General features: G+C 45.8%; 1 protein-coding gene across 1 annotated transcript in view; it reads right to left on the reverse strand.

The window, feature by feature from the left end:
• Positions 1 to 629: 629 nt before the first annotated feature.
• Positions 630 to 19790, reverse strand: part of LOC110513605 (E3 ubiquitin-protein ligase znrf1) — a 45459-nt gene continuing 26298 nt past the window's right edge. The window contains exons 3-5 of the mRNA XM_021593400.2: positions 2516 to 2621; positions 2095 to 2185; positions 630 to 1809 (exon numbers count right to left, since the gene is read on the reverse strand). Coding sequence (XP_021449075.1) covers positions 2128 to 2185; positions 2516 to 2621 — 164 coding nt within the window. The 3' untranslated portion in view covers positions 630 to 1809; positions 2095 to 2127. The remainder of the gene's footprint in view (positions 1810 to 2094; positions 2186 to 2515; positions 2622 to 19790) is intronic.

Raw genomic sequence — 19790 nt, forward strand, 5'->3', positions numbered from 1 at the left:
TTAGCAGAGTCGGGCAGGGATACAGTTAGCAGGAGACATGAATTTGTATAGTATACTCTATCATAACTGACTCGTAGTCTGCCTTCCCTGTGTTCCTTGTTCAGTTGAAGCTTGGTGGTTGTCTGCTTGCTAATTCATTGTTTATAGTGGCCTCACAGGTACTATATTCTCTACATTTTCACCCTACAGAAATTGAAAAAATATTCACCCATTTGTTGAGCTATGTTAGTATTTTTCTTCCAGAATCATCACTCTGTTATTCTTTATACACTAGAGGCATTCTGAAGAGTAATGTATGTTTTCTGACAGATTTGCGAAAACAAATCTTGTTAAATGTGAATAAATAAGTTATAACCCCGGAATAGCTCCACGATGTGACTGTCATTTTTGGGTTGATAGGTCTTTAATATGTCCGTTACATTAAGTCACATCAGCCAACACAACCAGAGAGGACCTGACCTATTTCATCAGAAAACATGTGGGGCACAGACAGTAGCTTAGATCAAGAGGCATCACACATACACACACATGAACACACTCAAGGCCCTTACAGGGAAATTACAAATTCTGGTCAGCGTTTCCCCATCGCAGCAAAAACCTGGTGGACAAAAACAAGGAGAAAGAGTGTGTATGTCATGTCGAGTTTATGTAACTGTAAACATTAGCAAAATAAAGGGAGCGATACCACATTCACACAGGGAAAATGGACATCTAAATTGTAAACATTTCAAACACAGACCAACACATAGTATTGTCTCAGACTTCTATTTGACCCTTTAGCAAATCAGGCTCTCACACTACAGAGATGGCTGCATCATCACCCCAACCTCAACCACACCACATGTATGCTTACGGACGTCATCCTCACAGCCCCAGAACATAGAAAAACATAAACCAACGACCCCCAACAGTCCCCCACGACACATAAGCACACTCACACACATTCACCCACCACCAAGCATAAACGACGTACCCCTCCACACACTAACGCACACAGAACAGGTGTAGTCTGACTGATATTTTCACTGCCCCGACACATATAGAAGCATTATCTACACCCCTCCACACACACACACACACACATAACCCAAACAGAAACCTACATAGACAGACCCTGCCTGCCACACCAATGCTGCACTTCACACATCGCTGCTCCACCTCAAAGTAAAGACTAAGACAAGCGCATGTCTCTTCAACTAATGATTGGGTGGGTGGGTGCTGTAACTCTGGGGATTGGGGGAAAGCCTTTTGTTGCATTACCAGACAACGCCCTGGGAGTCGACCCTGCCCTGGCACACAGGGTTCATCCAGCCCTATTCTTCATCTTTTTCTTCATTATCCTCCTCTGTCTCTTCCTGATGAAGGCCATGAGATGGCTGGATCCAGATGAGTGATATGGAGCCAGGCAGGGACAAACTCAGGAGGCAAAATGGAAGGCAGAGCAGAGCAAGGGCCAGACCCCCGGAGGAGCCCAGAGAGGACCAGGCCGTGTGGCGTGGTGACTGGCTGGCTGGGGGGCCAAGCAGCCTGGTGAGGCAGTTGGCCTGGAGGGATGGTCAGCCTAGTTGGGCCAACATAGGGACTGGCAGTTAGCAGCCTTTAGGGCTAGGGGGGAGGTGGCAGGGAGGAGGGGCACTCTTTTATGCATGTGGAAGTGAAAGTATAAGCTTAATGTTTTTTCTTTTGGTTCCGTTTGCTAGGAATTCTCTTGATAGATTGATAGATCAATTGATAGATAGGTTGTTTTGATTGTTTAGTTTTTTTGGTTACTTCAGTGTCCAGATATCCATGATAGGAACATAAAGTGTCCTGATAGATAAAGAGAGAAATAGAGGGGAGATGTTAACCATACATTAAAGTGGATACTCAAAGACAGTTCAGAAGGTTATTTAGAGTGCATAATTTACGCTTACAGTATGCTCTAGCCTCAAATTGACTAAGAATGTGAGTTTTATTGAGGGTGGTCATATGTGTGCGTACTACGTATGCATTATGCAGCGAGTGAGTGAGCTATGTGGATCATAATGTTCTTTGAAACACCTCGTGTCATCAGTCTCCTGTGTGGAAGAGAAGGAGGTGAGGAGATGCTCTCACCTTGAACAGTAGGAGTAGGAGCACAGAGGTCAGTCAGTCTGAAGGATGCTCAGGGCAGGAACGATTGATCTCAAACCAGGAGTCTATACAGCTGAACAGAAAGAGGAGAAAACCCACCATCATCACATGAATGCACATATCTCTCTGGCCTTAGCTACAGTACATGGCAAGGGCCTAAATGTATTGCCCCACTGAGTATAATTAATCTAGTGGTCATTTCAGGCTGTGTGTAATCCTGTGAGCCTGCGTGCGTATTGTACAGTCAGGATCAGGAACTGAGCTCAGTCTGAAGGTGTGTCCTAAAATGGCACCCTATTTCCTGTGGCAACCTACTTTTGACCAGAGCCCCCAATTGACCCTAATCAAAAGTAGTTCACTATATAAGGGACATGGTGCCATTTGATTAGTCCCACCGTCTCACCTTTTGTGATAGATGCAGAGGCACGGCAGTCTGGCGATGGTGTTTCCTTGCTGCAGCTCCTCCAGACAGATTACACACTCCCCGGCATCCCTGGCCAGCACGTCATCTGGAACACACACACAAACACACAACAGACGCACACACAGGCAAGCAGGTACACATACACACAAACACACAAAAGAAAACACAAGACAACCGTGAGCGGCAATGACACATCATCAAATTGTACCTAATATGAAATAGCAAAGGCAGTGAGGCAGTGGCACATCAAGATCAACAACAAATCTGTAAATTACTATAGGCTTTACAACTACAGCAGCAATAGAACAGAAATACCAGAATAGAACAGAGCAAAAGACACACAGTTGGGGACTAGTCAGATGGAAGAACATCTAGTCGGTGCGTCAGAAAGAGGTCTAGGCCTGATCTGGTTGCTGTTATGTAAATAAACAGCAGGGGGCAGCATTGAACACAGTCTAGTCTGGACCAATAAATCAAAATCAAATCACATTTTATGTCACATGCACCGAATACAACAGTGAAATTTTTACTTACAAGCCCTTAACCAACAATGCAGTTTTTAAAAAATATTTAAAAAATGCCTGAAAAAAAAGAATAAGAAATAAAAGAAACAAATTATTAAAGAGCAGCAGTAACATAACAATAGTGAGGCTATGTACAGGGGGTACCGGTACAGAGTCAATGTGCGGGGGCATCGACTACGCAAGGTAATTGAGGTAATATGTACATGTAGGTAGAGTTATTAAAGTGACTATGCATAGATAATAACAGAGTAGCAGCAGCGTAAAAGAGGGGGGCAATGCAAGTAGTCTGGGTAGCCATTTGATTAGATGTTCAGGAGTCTTAAGGCTTGGGGAAAGAAGCTGTTTAGAAGCTTCTTGGATCTAGACTTGGTGCTCCGGTACCACTTGTCATGCGGTAGCAGAGAGAACAGTCTATGACTAGGATGGTTGAAGTCTTCCTCTGACACCGCCTGGTATAGAGGTCCTGGATGGCAGGAAGCTTGGCCCCAGTGATGTACTGGTGCAGCTGTAGAACCTTTTCAGGATCTGAGGACCCATGCCAAATCTTTTCAGACTCCTGAGGGTGGAATTGGTTTTGTCGTGCCCTCTTCACGACTGTCTTGGTGTGCTTGGACCATGGTAGTTTGTTGGTGATGTGGACACCAAGGAACTTGAAGCTCTCAACCTGTTCCACAGCAGCCCCGTCGATGAGAATGGGGCCGTGCTGTGCAAACTGTTTCAACTGGGAAGCATGCGACAGGCTTTAGTAGAATGACATCAGAGAGGATGGATGACGTTTTACGTGCTCCTAACAAACTGTTATTTGTTTGTGTTTTGCGATGTTTGTAACTTATTTTTTTTATTTTGTACATGTTGCTGCTACTGTCTCTTATGACCGAAAATAACTTATGGACATCAGAACATCGATTGCTCACCACGAACTGGAAGAAGCTTTTTCCTTTAACGAGTCCGACGTGACGGATATACTGCTTTCCCGGGAACAGGCCCAAATCCCCGTCATTTGTGTGAAGAGAAGACGGAGAAAAAGGGGGCGGATGTCGGGCTGCCTTCTGAGAATTTGTAGGCGAGCGAATAATCCCCCATTGCCATCAGTTCTATTGGCCAACGTGCAATCATTGGAAAATAAAATCGATGACCTACGAGCAAGATTGAACTACCAACAGGACATTAAAAACGTATCTTATGTTTTACCGAGTTGTGGCTGAACGACAACATGAATAACATATAGCTGGCGGGTTTTACACTGTATTGGCAGGATAGAACAGCAGCCTCTGGTAAGACAAGGGGTGACAGTCTACGTATATTTGTAAACAACAGCTGGGGCACAATATCTAAGGAAGTCTCAAGGTTTTGCTCACCTGAGGTAGAGTATCTCATGATAAGCTGTAGGCTACACTATCTACCTTGAGAGTTTTCATCTGTATTTTTCGTAGCTGTCTACATACCACCACAGACCGATGCTGGCACTAAGACCACACTCAATGAGCTGTATACGGCCATAAGCAAACAGGAAACCGCTCATCCAGAAGCGGCGCTCCTAGTGGCCGGGGACTTTAATGCAGGGAAACTGTTAATCTGTTTTACCAAATTTCTACCAGCATGTTAAATGTGCAACCAGAGGGGAAAAATATCGAGGCCACCTTTACTCCACACACAAAGATGCGTACAAAGCTCCCCCTCACCCTTCCATTGGCAAATCCGACCACAACTCTATCCTCCTGATTCCTGCTTACAAGCACAATTTAAAGCAGGAAGCACCAGTGACTCGGTCTATAAAAAAGTGGTCAGATGATGCAGATGCTAAACTACAGGACTGTTTTGCTATCACAGACTGGAACATGTTCCGGGATTCTTCCGATGGCATTGATGAGTACACCACATCAGTCACTGGCTTCATCAATAAGTGCATCGATGACGTCGTCCCCACAGTGACTGTTCGTACATACCCCAACCAGAAGCCATGGATTACAGGGAACATCCGCACTGAGCTAAAGGGTAGAGCTGCGGCTTTCAAGGAGCGGGACTCTAACCCAAAAGCTTTTAAGAAATTCCTCCATACCCTCCGACAAACCATCAAACAGGCAAAGCGTCAATACAGGACTAAGATTAAATCGTAATACACCGACTCCGACGCTCGTTGGATGTGGCAGGGCTTGCAAACTATTACAGATTACAAAGGGAAGCACAGCCGAGAGCTGCCCAGTGACACGAGCCTACCAGACAAGCTAAATTACTTAAATTGCTGCATCGAGGCAAGTAACACTGAAACATGCATCCGCTGTTCCAGGCGACTGTGTGATCACGCTCTCCGCAGCCGATGTGAGTAAGACCTTTAAACAAGTCAACATTCAAAAAGCCGCAAGGCCAGACAGATTTCCAGGGCATGTATTCAGAGCGTGCGCTGACCAATTGGCAAGTGTCTTCACTGACATTTTCAACCTCTTCCTGTCTGAATCTGTAATACCAACATGTTTCAAGCATACCACCATAGTCCCTGTGCCCAAGAACACTAAGGTACCCTGCCTAAATGACTACTGAACCATGCTTTGAAAGGCTGGTCATGGCTCACATCAACACCATTACATCAGAAATCCTAGATCCACTCCAGATCCACAGATGATGCAATCTCTATTGCATTCCACACTACCCTTTCCCACCTGGACAAAAGGAACCCCTGTGTGAGAATGCTTTTCATTGACTACAGCTCAGCGTTCAACACCATAGTGCCCTCAAGCTCATCACTAAGCTAAGGACCCTGGGACTAAACCCCTCCCTCTGCAACTGGATCCTGGACTTCCTGATGGGCTGCCCACAGGTGGTAAGGGTAGGTAACAACACATCCACCACTCTGATCCTCAACACTGGGGCCCCTCAGGGGTGCGTGCTCAGTCCCCTTCTGTACTCCCTGTTCACTCATGACTGCACGACCAGGCATGACTCCAACACCATCAGTAAGTTTCCCGATGACAACGATGAGACAGCCTATAGAGAGGAGGCCAGAGACCTGGCCATGTGGTGCCAGGACAACAACCTCTCCCCCAACATGATCAAGACAAAGGAGATGATTGTGGACTACAGGAAAAGGAGGACCGAGCCCGCCCCCATTCTCATAGATGGGGCTGTAGGGGAGCAGGTTGAGAGCTTCAAGTTCCTTGGTGTCTACAGCTGCACCATCGAGTGCATCTTGACTGGTTGCATCACTGCCTGGTATGGCAACTGCTCGGCCTCCGACTGCAAGGCACTACAGAGGGTAGTGTGAACGGACCATCCAGGACCTCTATACCAGGTGGTGTCAGAGGAAGGCCCTAAAAATGGTCAAAGACTCCAGCCACCCTAGTCATAGACTGTTCTCTCTGCTACCGCATGGCAAGCGGTACCGGAGCGCCAAGTCTAGGTCCAAAAGGCTTCTAAACAGCTTCTACCCCCAAGCCATAAGACTCCTGAACACCTAATCAAATGGCTACACAGACTATTTTCACTGCCCCCCCCCCCCCTTTACACCGCTACTACTCTCTGTTGTTATCATCTATATCATCTTTAATAACTCTACCTACATGTACATATTGCCTCAACTAACCGGTATCCTGTACCGGTATCCCCCCTGTATATATAATTTAGCTACTGTTGCATCAAAATGTTTTGACCATGACAGTTTACAATTCAGGGTTACTCCAAGCAGTTTAGTCTCCTTAGACATAAATTATTGTTCAGTATTGCAATGCATCACTGGATCAATCTGAAACTTTGCACACACACTGCTGCCATGTAGTGGCCAAAAAATGTCAATTGCACCTAAACTGAAATATTATATTATGGCCTTTCTCTTGCATTTCAAAGAAGATGGAATAACAAAAACATTTTTTTAAATGCATTATTTTGTTTGTATTATAATTTACTAATTTACTTGCTTGTTATATTCTCCTACATTAATTTCACATTTCCACAAATGACAAAGTGTTTCCTTTCAAATGGTATTAGGAATATGTATATCGTTGCTTCACATCCTGAGATACAGGCAGTTAGATTAGGGTATGTCATTTTAGGTGAAAATTGAAAAAAGTGTCAGATCCTTAAGTTAACTTTCTCAATTCCCACATTATTCATAACAATATTTAGTTGAGGTTTAGGGTTTAGTGAATGATTTGTCCCAAATAAAACACTTTTCGTTTTTGAAATATTTAGGACTAACTTATTTCTTGCCACCCAATCTGAAACTAACTGCAGCTCTTTGTTAAGTGTTGCAGTGATTCTACTTGCTGTGGTAGCTGATGTGTATAGTGTTGAGTCACCAGGATACAGTACATAGACACAAGGCTATACTCAGAGCCCTTGGCAGGTCATTAGTAAAGATTTTAAAAAGTAAGGGGCCTAAGACAGCTGCCCTGGGGAATGCCTGACTCTACCCGGATTATGTTGGAGAGGTTTCCATTAAAAACACCCTCTGTGTTTTGTTAGACAGGTAACTCTCAATCCACAATATAGCAGGGCATGTAAAGCCATAACACAAGTTTTTCCAGCAGCAGATTATCATTGATAATGTCAAAAGCTGCACTGATGTCAAACAAAACAGCTCCAACAATATTTGTATTATCAATTTCGCTCAGCCAATTATCAGTAATTTGTGTAAGTGCAGTACATGTTGAGTTCCCTTCCATGTAAGTGCTGAAAATCTGTTGTTAATTTGTTTACTGTGAAATAGCACTGTATCTGGTCAAACACTATTTTTTCCAAAAGTTTACTAAGTGTTGGTAACAAGCTGATTGGCCGGCTGTTTGAGCCAGTAAAGGGTGACTTTTGCTTCCCTCCAGGCCTGAGGGAAGATACTTTCCTGTAGGCTTAGATTGAAGAGATGGCAAATAGGAATGGCAATATCATCTGCTATCATCCTCAGTAATTTTCCATCCATGTTGTCAGACCCAGGTGGCTTGTCATTGTTGATACAACAATCATTTTTTCACCTCTTCTACACTCACTTTACTGAATTCTAAATTACAATGCTTGTCTTTAATAATTTTTTCAGTTATGCATAGATGTTTAGAATTTGTTGTTGGAATGTCATGCTTACGTTTGCTAACCTTGCCAATTAAAAAATCATTAAAGTAGTTGGCAATATCAAGGACAACAACCACCCGAGCCACTGCCTGTTCACCCCGCTATCATCCAGAAGGCGAGGTCAGTACAGGTGCATCAAAGCAGTGACCGAGAGACTGAAAAAATAGCTTATACAGTGCCTTGCGAAAGTATTCGGCCCCCTTGAACTTTGCGACCTTTTGCCACATTTCAGGCTTCAAACATAAAGATATAAAACTATATTTTTTTGTGAAGAATCAACAACAAGTGGGACACAATCATGAAGTGGAACGACATTTATTGGATATTTCAAACTTTTTTAACAAATCAAAAACTGAAAAATTGGGCGTGCAAAATTATTCAGCCCCCTTAAGTTAATACTTTGTAGCGCCACCTTTTGCTGCGATTACAGCTGTAAGTCGCTTGGGGTATGTCTCTATCAGTTTTGCACATCGAGAGACTGACATTTTTTCCCATTCCTCCTTGCAAAACAGCTCGAGCTCAGTGAGGTTGGATGGAGAGCATTTGTGAACAGCAGTTTTCAGTTCTTTCCACAGATTCTCGATTGGATTCAGGTCTGGACTTTGACTTGGCCATTCTAACACCTGGATATGTTTATTTTTGAACCATTCCATTGTAGATTTTGCTTTATGTTTTGGATCATTGTCTTGTTGGAAGACAAATCTCCGTCCCTGTCTCAGGTCTTTTGCAGACTCCATCAGGTTTTCTTCCAGAATGGTCCTGTATTTGGCTCCATCCATCTTCCCATCAATTTTAACCATCTTCCCTGTCCCTGCTGAAGAAAAGCAGGCCCAAACCATGATGCTGCCACCACCATGTTTGACAGTGGGGATGGTGTGTTCAGGGTGATGAGCTGTGTTGCTTTTACGCCAAACATAACGTTTTGCATTGTTGCCAAAAAGTTCCATTTTGGTTTCATCTGACCAGAGCACCTTCTTCCACATGTTTGGTGTGTCTCCCAGGTGGCTTGTGGCAAACTTTAAACAACACTTTTTATGGATATCTTTAAGAAATGGCTTTCTTCTTGCCACTCTTCCATAAAGGCCAGATTTGTGCAATATACAACTGATTGTTGTCCTATGGACAGAGTCTCCCACCTCAGCTGTAGATCTCTGCAGTTCATCCAGAGTGATCATGGGCCTCTTGGCTGCATCTCTGATCAGTCTTCTCCTTGTATGAGCTGAAAGTTTAGAGGGACGGCTTGGTCTTGGTAGATTTGCAGTGGTCTGATACTCCTTCCATTTCAATATTATCGCTTGCACAGTGCTCCTTGGGAAGTTTAAAGCTTGGGAAATATTTTTGTATCCAAATCCGGCTTTAAACTTCTTCATAACAGTATCTCGGACCTGCCTGGTGTGTTCCTTGTTCTTCATGATGCTCTCTGCGCTTTTAACGGACCTCTGAGACTATCACAGTGCAGGTGCATTTATACGGAGACTTGATTACACACAGGTGGATTGTATTTATCATCATTAGTCATTTAGGTCAACATTGGATCATTCAGAGATCCTCACTGAACTTCTGGAGAGAGTTTGCTGCACTGAAAGTAAAGGGGCTGAATAATTTTGCACGCCCAATTTTTCAGTTTTTGATTTGTTAAAAAAGTTTGAAATATCCAATAAATGTCGTTCCACTTCATGATTGTGTCCCACTTGTTGTTGATTCTTCACAAAAAAATACAGTTTTATATATTTATGTTTGAAGCCTGAAATGTGGCAAAAGGTCGCAAAGTTCAAGGGGGCCGAATACTTTCGCAAGGCACTGTATCTCAAGGCCATCAGACTGTTAAACAGCCACCACTAACATTGAGTGGCTGCTGCCAACATACTGACTCAACTCCAGCTCACTTTAATCATGGAAATTGATGTAAAAAAATTATCACTAGCCACTTTAAACAATGCCACTTAATATAATGTTTACATACCCTACATTACTCATCTCATATGTATATACTGTACTCGATACCATCTACTGCATCTTGCCTATGCCGCTCTGTACCACCACTCATTCATATATCTTTATGTACATTTTCTTTATCCCTTTACACTTGTGTGTATAAGGTAGTAGTTGTGGAATTGTTAGGTTAGATTACTCGTTGGTTATTACTGCATTGTCGGAACTAGAAGCACAAGCATTTCGCTACACTCGCATTAACATCTGCTAACCATGTGTATGTGACAAATCAAATTTTATTTTATTTGATTTGACTTATCAGTACATTTTGTGATGAATGAGCCATCAGATTTATTGAATGATGGAGCGGAGTTAGTCTTTTTGCCCAAAACTTCATTTAAGTTGCTCCAAAGCTTTTTCTATCATTCTTTATATAATTTATCTCTGTTTCATAGTACAGTTTATTCTTCTTTTTATTCAGTATAGTCACATGATTTCTCAATTTACAGTATGTTTGCCAATACAGTATGTTTGCCAGACTTATTTGCCATTCCTTTTGCCTCAACCATACAAGTTTTATTCCTCATCAATACACAGAGATTTAACAGTTTTACATTTTGTCAATGGGTGCATGTTTATTAGAAATTGGAATAAGCCATTTCATAAATGTGTCAAGTGCAGCGTCTGATTGCTCTTCATTACACACCACAGACCAGCAAATATTATTTACACCTTCAACATAGGAATCACTAAAAAACTTATTGTATGACCTCTTATACACTATATGTGACCTGTTTCAGGAAACTAGGCATATGTCGCGAGTCACTACTTCACATGGGCCATTTGAATGTAATATACTGTTTTTTAATCAAAATTCATTTTTTGGCAGAAATGGCTTCTGGAACATGTGAACTTTCATGTGCCTTAATAACAAACTTGTATGCCATCTGTAAATATGAATACAATTGTTAAATTACCAGCCTAGTTGGTTTAGCCACAGAAAAAGTGAGCAACCTTCCTGCTAGCCATGATTGGCTGAGATAATGAGTGGGCTGGACATGCCGAGAGATGAATTCGGATTGGTCTGCCATATAGCACACTTCTGTCTATTTGAGCTGTTTAGTATGTGTAGGTAATCCTGTCTAACACTGCTTTAAAAAATATATATTGCTTAGTAGATCTGCATAAGTGTTGCTCTCCACTTTCTGGAGAACTGAGCTTTGAAATCAGTGGAATTAGAGTATGATAGCTAATGATGATAGCTAATGATCATACACTGTTTACCAGGGGGCAGGGCTACTGCTAGCTAATCTGATGAGGCTGCTGGCTAAGGCTAAATCTTGCGAGCGTAGAGAATATAGGGATATTGTTATCCACGTTCGACACCAACGATGTTCAGATGAAACAGTCAGAGGTCACCAAGCATAACATAGCTTCAGCGTGTAAATTAGCTAGAAAGATGTGTCGGCATCGAGTAATTGTCTCTGGCCCCCTCCCAGTTAGGGGGAGTGATGAACTCTACAGCAGTCTCACAACTCAATCACTGGTTGAAAACTGTTTTCTAACCTTTCCAAAAGACAGAATTTGTAGATAATTGGCCCTCTTCCTGGGACTCATTCACAAACAGGACCAAGCCTGGCCTGCTGAGGAGTGACGGACTCCATCCTAGCTGGAGGGGTGCTCTCATCTTTTTTTCTTTTTTTATTTCACCTTTATTTATTTAACCAGGTAGGCTAGTTGAGAACAAGTTCTCATTTGCAACTGCGACCTGGCCAAGATAAAGCATAGCAATTAGAGACATACAACAACACAGAGTTACACATGGAATTAACAAAACATAGTCAATAATACAGTAGAACTGTCATGTATTGTCATGTTGTGTCTTGTTTCTGTCCTTTCCTTTCACCCTGTCTCCCTCTGCTGGTCGTACTAGGTTACCGTTTCTGTCCCTCTTTCCCCCAGCTGTTCCTTGTCTTCTCTGACTACCTCAATCACCCCTTTTCCCACCTGTTCCCTTTTTCCCTCTGATTAGGTCCCTATATCTCTCTCTGTTTTTGTTCCTGTCCTTGTCGGATTCTTGTTTGTGTTGTTCATGCCTGAACCAGACTATCGTCATGTTTGCTGCAACCTTGTCCTGTCCTGTCGGAACCTGCCGGTCCATCTGAGCCTACGTTTTGTTTTGTTATTAAAGAAGCTCTGTTTACGTTAATTCGCTTTTGGGTCCTCATTCACGCACCGTAACAGAAGAATCCGACCAAGAATGGACCCAGCGACTTCGGATCCTCTCCACTCAGCCGTCGAGATCCAGGGGGCGATGCTAGGCAGACACGAGCAGGAATTGTCTGCTGCTCGACATGCCGTTGAGACCCTGGCCACCCAAGTCTCCAACCTCACAGAACAGGTTCACCATCTCCGCCTCGATCCACCGGCCACTTCCAGGGCTTTCGAATCTCCGGAGCCCAGAATCAATAACCCGCCGTGTTACTCTGGGGAGCCCACTGAATGCCGCTCGTTCCTCACCCAGTGTGATATTGTGTTTTCTCTCCAGCCCAACACTTACGCCAGGAGCACTGCTCGTGTCGCCTACGTCATATCTCTCCTTACTGGACGGGCTCATGAGTGGGGCACGGCAATCTGGGAGGCAAGGGCTGAGTGTACTAACCAGTATCAGGACTTTAAGGAGGAGATGATACGGGTTTTTGATCGATCTGTTTTTGGGGAGGAGGCTTCCAGGGCCCTGTCTTCCCTATGTCAAGGTAATCGATCCATAACAGACTACTCTATTGAGTTTCGCACTCTTGCTGCCTCCAGTGGCTGGAACGAGCCGGCTTTGCTCGCTCGTTTTCTGGAGGGTCTCCGCGCAGAGGTAAAGGATGAGATTCTCTCCCGGGAGGTTCCTTCCAGCGTGGATTCCTTGATTGAACTCGCTATTCGCATTGAGCGACGGGTTGATCTTCGTCACCGAGCTCGTGGAAAGGAGCTTGCGTTCTCCGTTGCCCCCCTCTCCGCATCACTACCATCTTCCTCTGCCGGCTCGGGAGCTGAGCCTATGCAGCTGGGAGGTATCCGCATCTCGACTAAGGAGAGGGAACGGAGAATCACCAACCGCCTCTGTCTCTATTGCGGTTCTGCTGGTCATTTTGTCACTTCATGTCCAGTAAAAGCCAGAGCTCATCAGTAAGCGGAGGGCTACTGGTGAGCGCTACTACTCCTGTCTCTCCTTCAAGATCCTGCACTACCTTGTCGGTCCATCTACGCTGGACTGGTTCGTCAGCTTCCTGCAGTGCCTTAATAGACTCTGGGGCGGAGGGCTGTTTTATGGACGAGACCTGGGCTCGGGAACATGACATTCCTCTCAGACAGTTAAGGGAGTCCACGGCCTTGTTCGCCCTGGATGGTAGTCCTCTCCCCAGGATTCAGCGTGAGACGCTACCTTTAACCCTCACTGTTTCTGGTAATCATAGCGAAACCATTTCTTTTTTAATTTTTCGTTCACCTTTTACACCTGTTGTTTTGGGCCATCCCTGGCTAGTTTGTCATAATCCTTCCATTAATTGGTCTAGTAATTCTATCCTCTCCTGGAACGTCTCTTGTCATGTGAAATGTTTAATGTCTGCTATCCCTCCTGTTTCCTCTGTCTCTTCTTCACAGGAGGAGCCTGGTGATTTGACAGGGGTGCCGGAGGAATATCACGATCTGCGCACGGTGTTCAGTCGGTCCAGGGCCACCTCTCTTCCTCCACACCGGTCGTATGATTGTAGTATTGATCTCCTTCCGGGAACCACTCCCCCCCGGGGTAGACTATACTCTCTGTCGGCTCCCGAACGTAAGGCTCTCGAAGATTATTTGTCTGTAGCTCTTGCCGCCGGTACCATAGTCCCCTCCTCCTCTCCCGCCGGAGCGGGGTTCTTTTTTGTTAAGAAGAAGGACGGGTCCCTGCGCCCCTGCATAGATTATCGAGGGCTGAATGACATAACAGTGAAGAATCGTTATCCGCTTCCTCTTATGTCTTCAGCCTTCGAGATCCTGCAGGGAGCCAGGTTTTTCACTAAGTTGGACCTTCGTAACGCTTACCATCTCGTGCGCATCAGGGAGGGGGACGAGTGGAAGACGGCGTTTAACACTCCGTTAGGGCACTTTGAATACCGGGTTCTTCCTTTCGGCCTCGCTAACGCTCCAGCTGTCTTTCAGGCATTAGTCAATGATGTCCTGAGAGACATGCTGAACATCTTTGTTTTCGTTTACCTTGACGACATCCTGATTTTTTCACCGTCACTCCAGATTCATGTTCAGCACGTTCGACGTGTCCTCCAGCGCCTTTTAGAGAATTGTCTTTTTGTGAAGGCTGAGAAGTGCTCTTTTCATGCCTCCTCCGTCACATTTCTCGGTTCTGTTATTTCCGCTGAAGGCATTAAGATGGATCCCGCTAAGGTCCAAGCTGTCATTGATTGGCCCGCCCCTAAGTCACGCGTCGAGCTGCAGCGCTTTCTCGGCTTCGCGAACTTCTATCGTCGTTTCATCCGTAATTTCGGTCAGGTGGCAGCTCCTCTCACAGCCCTTACTTCTGTCAAGACGTGCTTTAAGTGGTCCGTTTCCGCCCAGGGAGCTTTTGATCTCCTCAAGAATCGTTTTACATCCGCTCCTATCCTTGTTACACCTGACGTCTCTAGACAGTTCGTTGTCGAGGTTGACGCGTCAGAGGTGGGCGTGGGAGCCATTCTTTCTCAGCGCTCCCTCTCTGACGACAAGGTCCACCCATGCGCGTATTTTTCTCATCGCCTGTCGCCGTCGGAAAGTAACTCTGATGTGGGAAACCGCGAACTGCTCGCCATCCGGTTAGCCCTAGGCGAATGGCGACAGTGGTTGGAGGGGGCGACCGTTCCTTTTGTCGTTTAGACTGACCATAGGAACCTTGAGTACATCCGTTCTGCCAAACGACTTAATGCGCGTCAGGCGCGTTGGGCGCTGTTTTTCGCTCGTTTCGAGTTCGTGATTTCTTATCGTCCGGGCTCTAAGAACACCAAGCCTGATGCTTTATCTCGTCTCTTCAGTTCTTCAGTAGCCTCCACTGACCCCGAGGGGATTCTCCCTGAGGGGCGTGTTGTCGGGTTGACTGTCTGGGGAATTGAGAGGCAGGTAAAGCAAGCGCTCACTCACACTCCGTCGCCGCGCGCTTGTCCTAGGAACCTTCTTTTCGTTCCCGTTCCTACTCGTCTGGCCGTTCTTCAGTGGGCTCACTCTGCCAAGTTAGCCGGCCACCCTGGCGTTCGGGGTACGCTTGCTTCCATTCGCCAGCGTTTTTGGTGGCCCACCCGGGAGCATGACACGCGTCGTTTCGTGGCTGCTTGTTCGGTCTGCGCGCAGACTAAGTCCGGTAACTCCCCTCCTGCCGGCCGTCTCAGGCCGCTTCCCATTCCCTCTCGACCGTGGTCTCACATCGCCTTAGATTTTGTCACCGGACTGCCTTCGTCAGCGGGGAAGACTGTTATTCTTACGGTTGTCGATAGGTTCTCTAAGGCGGCTCATTTCATTCCCCTTGCTAAGCTTCCTTCTGCTAAAGAGACGGCACAAATCATCATCGAGAATGTTTTCAGAATTCATGGCCTTCCGTCAGACGTCGTTTCGGACAGAGGTCCGCAATTCACGTCTCAATTTTGGAGGGAGTTTTGCCGTTTGATTGGGGCTTCCGTCAGTCTCTCTTCCGGCTTTCACCCCCAGTCTAACGGTCAAGCAGAACGGGCCAATCAGACTATTGGTCGCATCTTACGCAGTCTTTCTTTTCGCAACCCTGCGTCTTGGTCAGAACAGCTCCCCTGGGCAGAGTACGCCCACAACTCGCTTCCTTCGTCTGCGACCGGGCTATCTCCTTTTCAGAGTAGCCTCGGGTACCAGCCTCCGCTGTTCTCATCTCAGTTCGCCGAGTCCAGCGTCCCCTCCGCTCAGGCTTTTGTCCAACGTTGCGAGCGCACCTGGAAGAGGGTCAGGTCTGCACTTTGCCGTTATAGGACGCAGACTGTGAGGGCTGCTAATAAGCGTAGAACTAAGAGTCCTAGATATTGTCGCGGTCAGAGAGTTTGGCTCTCCACTCAGAACCTTCCCCTTAAGACGGCTTCTCGCAAGTTGACCCCGCGGTTCATTGGTCCGTTCCGTATTTCTCGGGTCATTAATCCTGTCGCAGTTCGACTTCTTCTTCCGCGATACCTTCGTCGCGTCCACCCGGTCTTCCATGTCTCCTGTATCAAGCCCGTTCTTCGCGCCCCCGCTCGTCTTCCCCCCCCCCCCCCCCATCCTTGTCGAGGGCGCACCCATCTACAGGGTCCGTAGGATTTTGGACATGCGTCCTCGGGGCCGTGGTCACCAGTACCTCGTAGATTGGGAGGGGTACGGTCCTGAGGAGAGGAGTTGGGTTCCCTCTCGGGACGTGCTGGACCGTGCGCTGATCGAGGATTTCCTCCGTTGCCGCCAGGTTTCCTCCTCGAGTGCGCCAGGAGGCGCTCGGTGAGTGGGGGGGTACTGTCATGTATTGTCATGTTGTGTCTTGTTTCTGTCCTTTCCTTTCACCCTGTCTCCCTCTGCTGGTCGTACTAGGTTACCGTTTCTGTCCCTCTTTCCCCCAGCTGTTCCTTGTCTTCTCTGACTACCTCATTCACCCCTTTTCCCACCTGTTCCCTTTTTCCCTCTGATTAGGTCCCTATATCTCTCTCTGTTTTTGTTCCTGTCCTTGTCGGATTCTTGTTTGTGTTGTTCATGCCTGAACCAGACTATCGTCATGTTTGCTGCAACCTTGTCCTGTCCTGTCGGAACCTGCCGGTCCATCTGAGCCTACGTTTTGTTTTGTTATTAAAGAAGCTCTGTTTACGTTAATTCGCTTTTGGGTCCTCATTCACGCACCGTAACAAGAACAAAATAAAACAAAAAGTCTATATACAGTGAGTGCAAATGAGGTAAGATAAGGGAGTTAAGGCCATAAATAGGCCATGGTGGCGAAGTAATTACAATATAGCAATTAAACACTGGAATGGTAGATGTGCAGAAGATGAATGTGCAAGTAGAGATACTGGGGTGCAAAGGAGCAAAATAAATAAATACTGTATGGGGATGAGGTAGGTTGTTGGATGGGCTGTTTACAGGTGGGCTATGTACAGGTCCAGTGATCTGTGAGCTGCTCTGACAGCTGGTGCTTAAAGCTAGTCAGGGAGATATGAATCTCCCGTTTCAGAGATTTTTGTAGTTTATTCCAGTCATTGGCAGCAGAGAAATGGAGGAAAGGCGGCCAAAGGAGGAATTGGCTTTGGGGGTGACCAGTGAGATATACCTGCCGGAGCGCGTGCTACGAGTGGGTGCTGCTATGGTCACCAGTGAGATGAGATAAGGCGGGGCTTTACCTAGCAGAGACTTGTAGATGACCTGGAGCCAGTGGGTTTGGCGATGAGTATGAAGCGAGGGCCAGCCAACGAGAGAGTGCAGGTCACAGTGGGTAGTATACGGGGCTTTGGTGACAAAACGGATGGCACTATGATAGACTGCATCCAATTTGTTGAGTAGAGAGTTGGAGGCTATTTTGTAAATGACATTGCCGAAGTCGAAGATTGGTAGGATGGTCAGTTTTACGAGGGTATGTTTGGCAGCATGAGTGAAGGATGCTTTGTTGTGAAATAGGAAGCCGATTCTAGATTTAATTTTGGATTGGAGATGCTTAATGTGAGTCTGGAAGGAGAGTTTACAGTCTAACCAGACACCTAGGTATTTGTAGTTGTCCACGTATTCTAAGTCAGAGCCGTCCAGAGTAGTGATGCTGGACGGGCGAGCAGGTGCAGGCAGTGATCGGTTGAATAGCATGCATTTAGTTTTCCCTGCATTTAAGAGCAGTTGAAGGCCACGGAAGGAGAGTTGTATGGCATTGAAGCTCGTCTGGAGGTTAGTTAACACAGTGTCCAAAGAGGGGCCAGAAGTATACAGAATGGTGTCGTCTGAAAAGAGGTGTACCAGAGAATCACCAGCAGCAAGAGCAACATCATTGATGTATACAGAGAAGAGAGTCGGCCGAGGATTGAACCCTGTGGCACCCCAATAGAGACTGCCAGAGGTCCGGACAACAGGCCCTCCTATTTGACACACTGAACTCTATCAGATAAGTAGTTGGTAAACCAGTCGAGGCAATCATTTGAGAAACCAAGGCTGTCGAGTCTGCCAAAAATAATGTGGTGATTGACAGAGTCGAAAGCCTTGGCCAGGTCAATGAATACGGCTGCACAGTAATGTCTCTTATCGATGGCGGTTATAGAAACTGAGGTGAGGTGCACCCATGACCAGCTCTGAAACCAGATTGCATAGCGGAGAAGGTACGGTGGGATTCGAAATGGTCGGTAATCTGTTTGTATTTTTGGCTTTCGAAGACCTTAGAAAGACAGGGTAGGATAGATATAGGTCAGTAGCAGTTTGGGTCTAGAGTGTCACCCCCTTTGAAGAGGGGGATGACCGTGGCAGCTTTCAAATCTTTGGGAATCTCAGACGATACGAAAGAGAGGTTGAACAGTCTAGTAATAGGGGTTGCAACAATTTTGGTAGATCATTTTAGAAAGAGAGGGTCCAGATTGTCTAGCCCGGCTGATTTGTAGGGGTCCATATTTTGCAGCTCTTTCGGAACACCAGCTATCTGGATTTGGGTAAAGGAGAAATGGTGGGGGCTTTGGCGGGTTGCTGTGGAGGGTGCCGGGCAGTTAACCGGGGTAGGGGTAGCCAGGTGGAAAGTATGGCCAATCGTAGAGAAATGCGTATTGAAATTCTCTATTTACGGCTATGGAACCCTGACCTGTTCCCTGGACTTGCTACCTTTTTTCCAGACTTTCTGTTTCAACTCTTTCTCTCTCTACCGCACCTGTTGTCTCGAACTCTGAATGCTCAGCTATGAAAAGCCAACTGACATTTTTCCTGAGGTGCTGACCTGTTGCATCCTCTACAACCACTTGATTACAATTATTTGACCCTGCTGGTCATCTATGAATGTTTGAACATCTTTGCCATGTACTGTTATAATCTCCACCTAGCACAGCCAGAAGAGGACTGGCCACACCTCAGACCCTGGTTCCTCTCTAGGTTTCTTCCTAGATTCCTGCCTTTCTAGGGAGTTTTTCCTAGCCACCGCCATTGCTTGCTGTTTGGGGTTTTAGGCTGGGTTTCAACTGATGTGTAAAAGGCTTTATAAATACATGTTATAGATGTGAAAAGGTGGTGTTAACATGTGAACTCTTTATTTAATTAAATTTCACTTGTGAAATGTCAGCTCAACATGTGAAAATGTATTTTTTCATAAGGGTATGCTGTACTGTGTGTGTGTCTGTGTCTGTGTGTCCGTATAGTCTGAGCTGTTACTGAAACATCCAGCCGGTTGTTCAGCAAGGTCTTGATCAGCAGGATATGACATGTTAGCTCATACTCCTACCGTGACTCACTGAAACACATGTTGAAACAGAGTGTTCTTTGAAGACGAGGTGGTGGATTCCAGTAAACCTAGTTTAAATTTGACAGGAAATGCTGCACCGTGCCAGACCAAAGTAGGAGACCAGACCACATCCTGTTACAGCAACTCACTCACTTCTGTCACGCCCTGACCTTAGAGATCCTTATTATGTCTCTATTTTGGTTTGGTCAGGGCGTGAGTTGGGGTGGGCAATCTATATTTTGATTTGATCGGAGAGAGAGAAAAAAAAAAGCTTCCCACAATAAGTGAAATTTGGCCCATTCCT

Source organism: Oncorhynchus mykiss, chromosome 1 (assembly GCF_013265735.2).
Source record: "Oncorhynchus mykiss isolate Arlee chromosome 1, USDA_OmykA_1.1, whole genome shotgun sequence".
NCBI classification, from domain to species: Eukaryota; Metazoa; Chordata; class Actinopteri; order Salmoniformes; family Salmonidae; genus Oncorhynchus; species Oncorhynchus mykiss.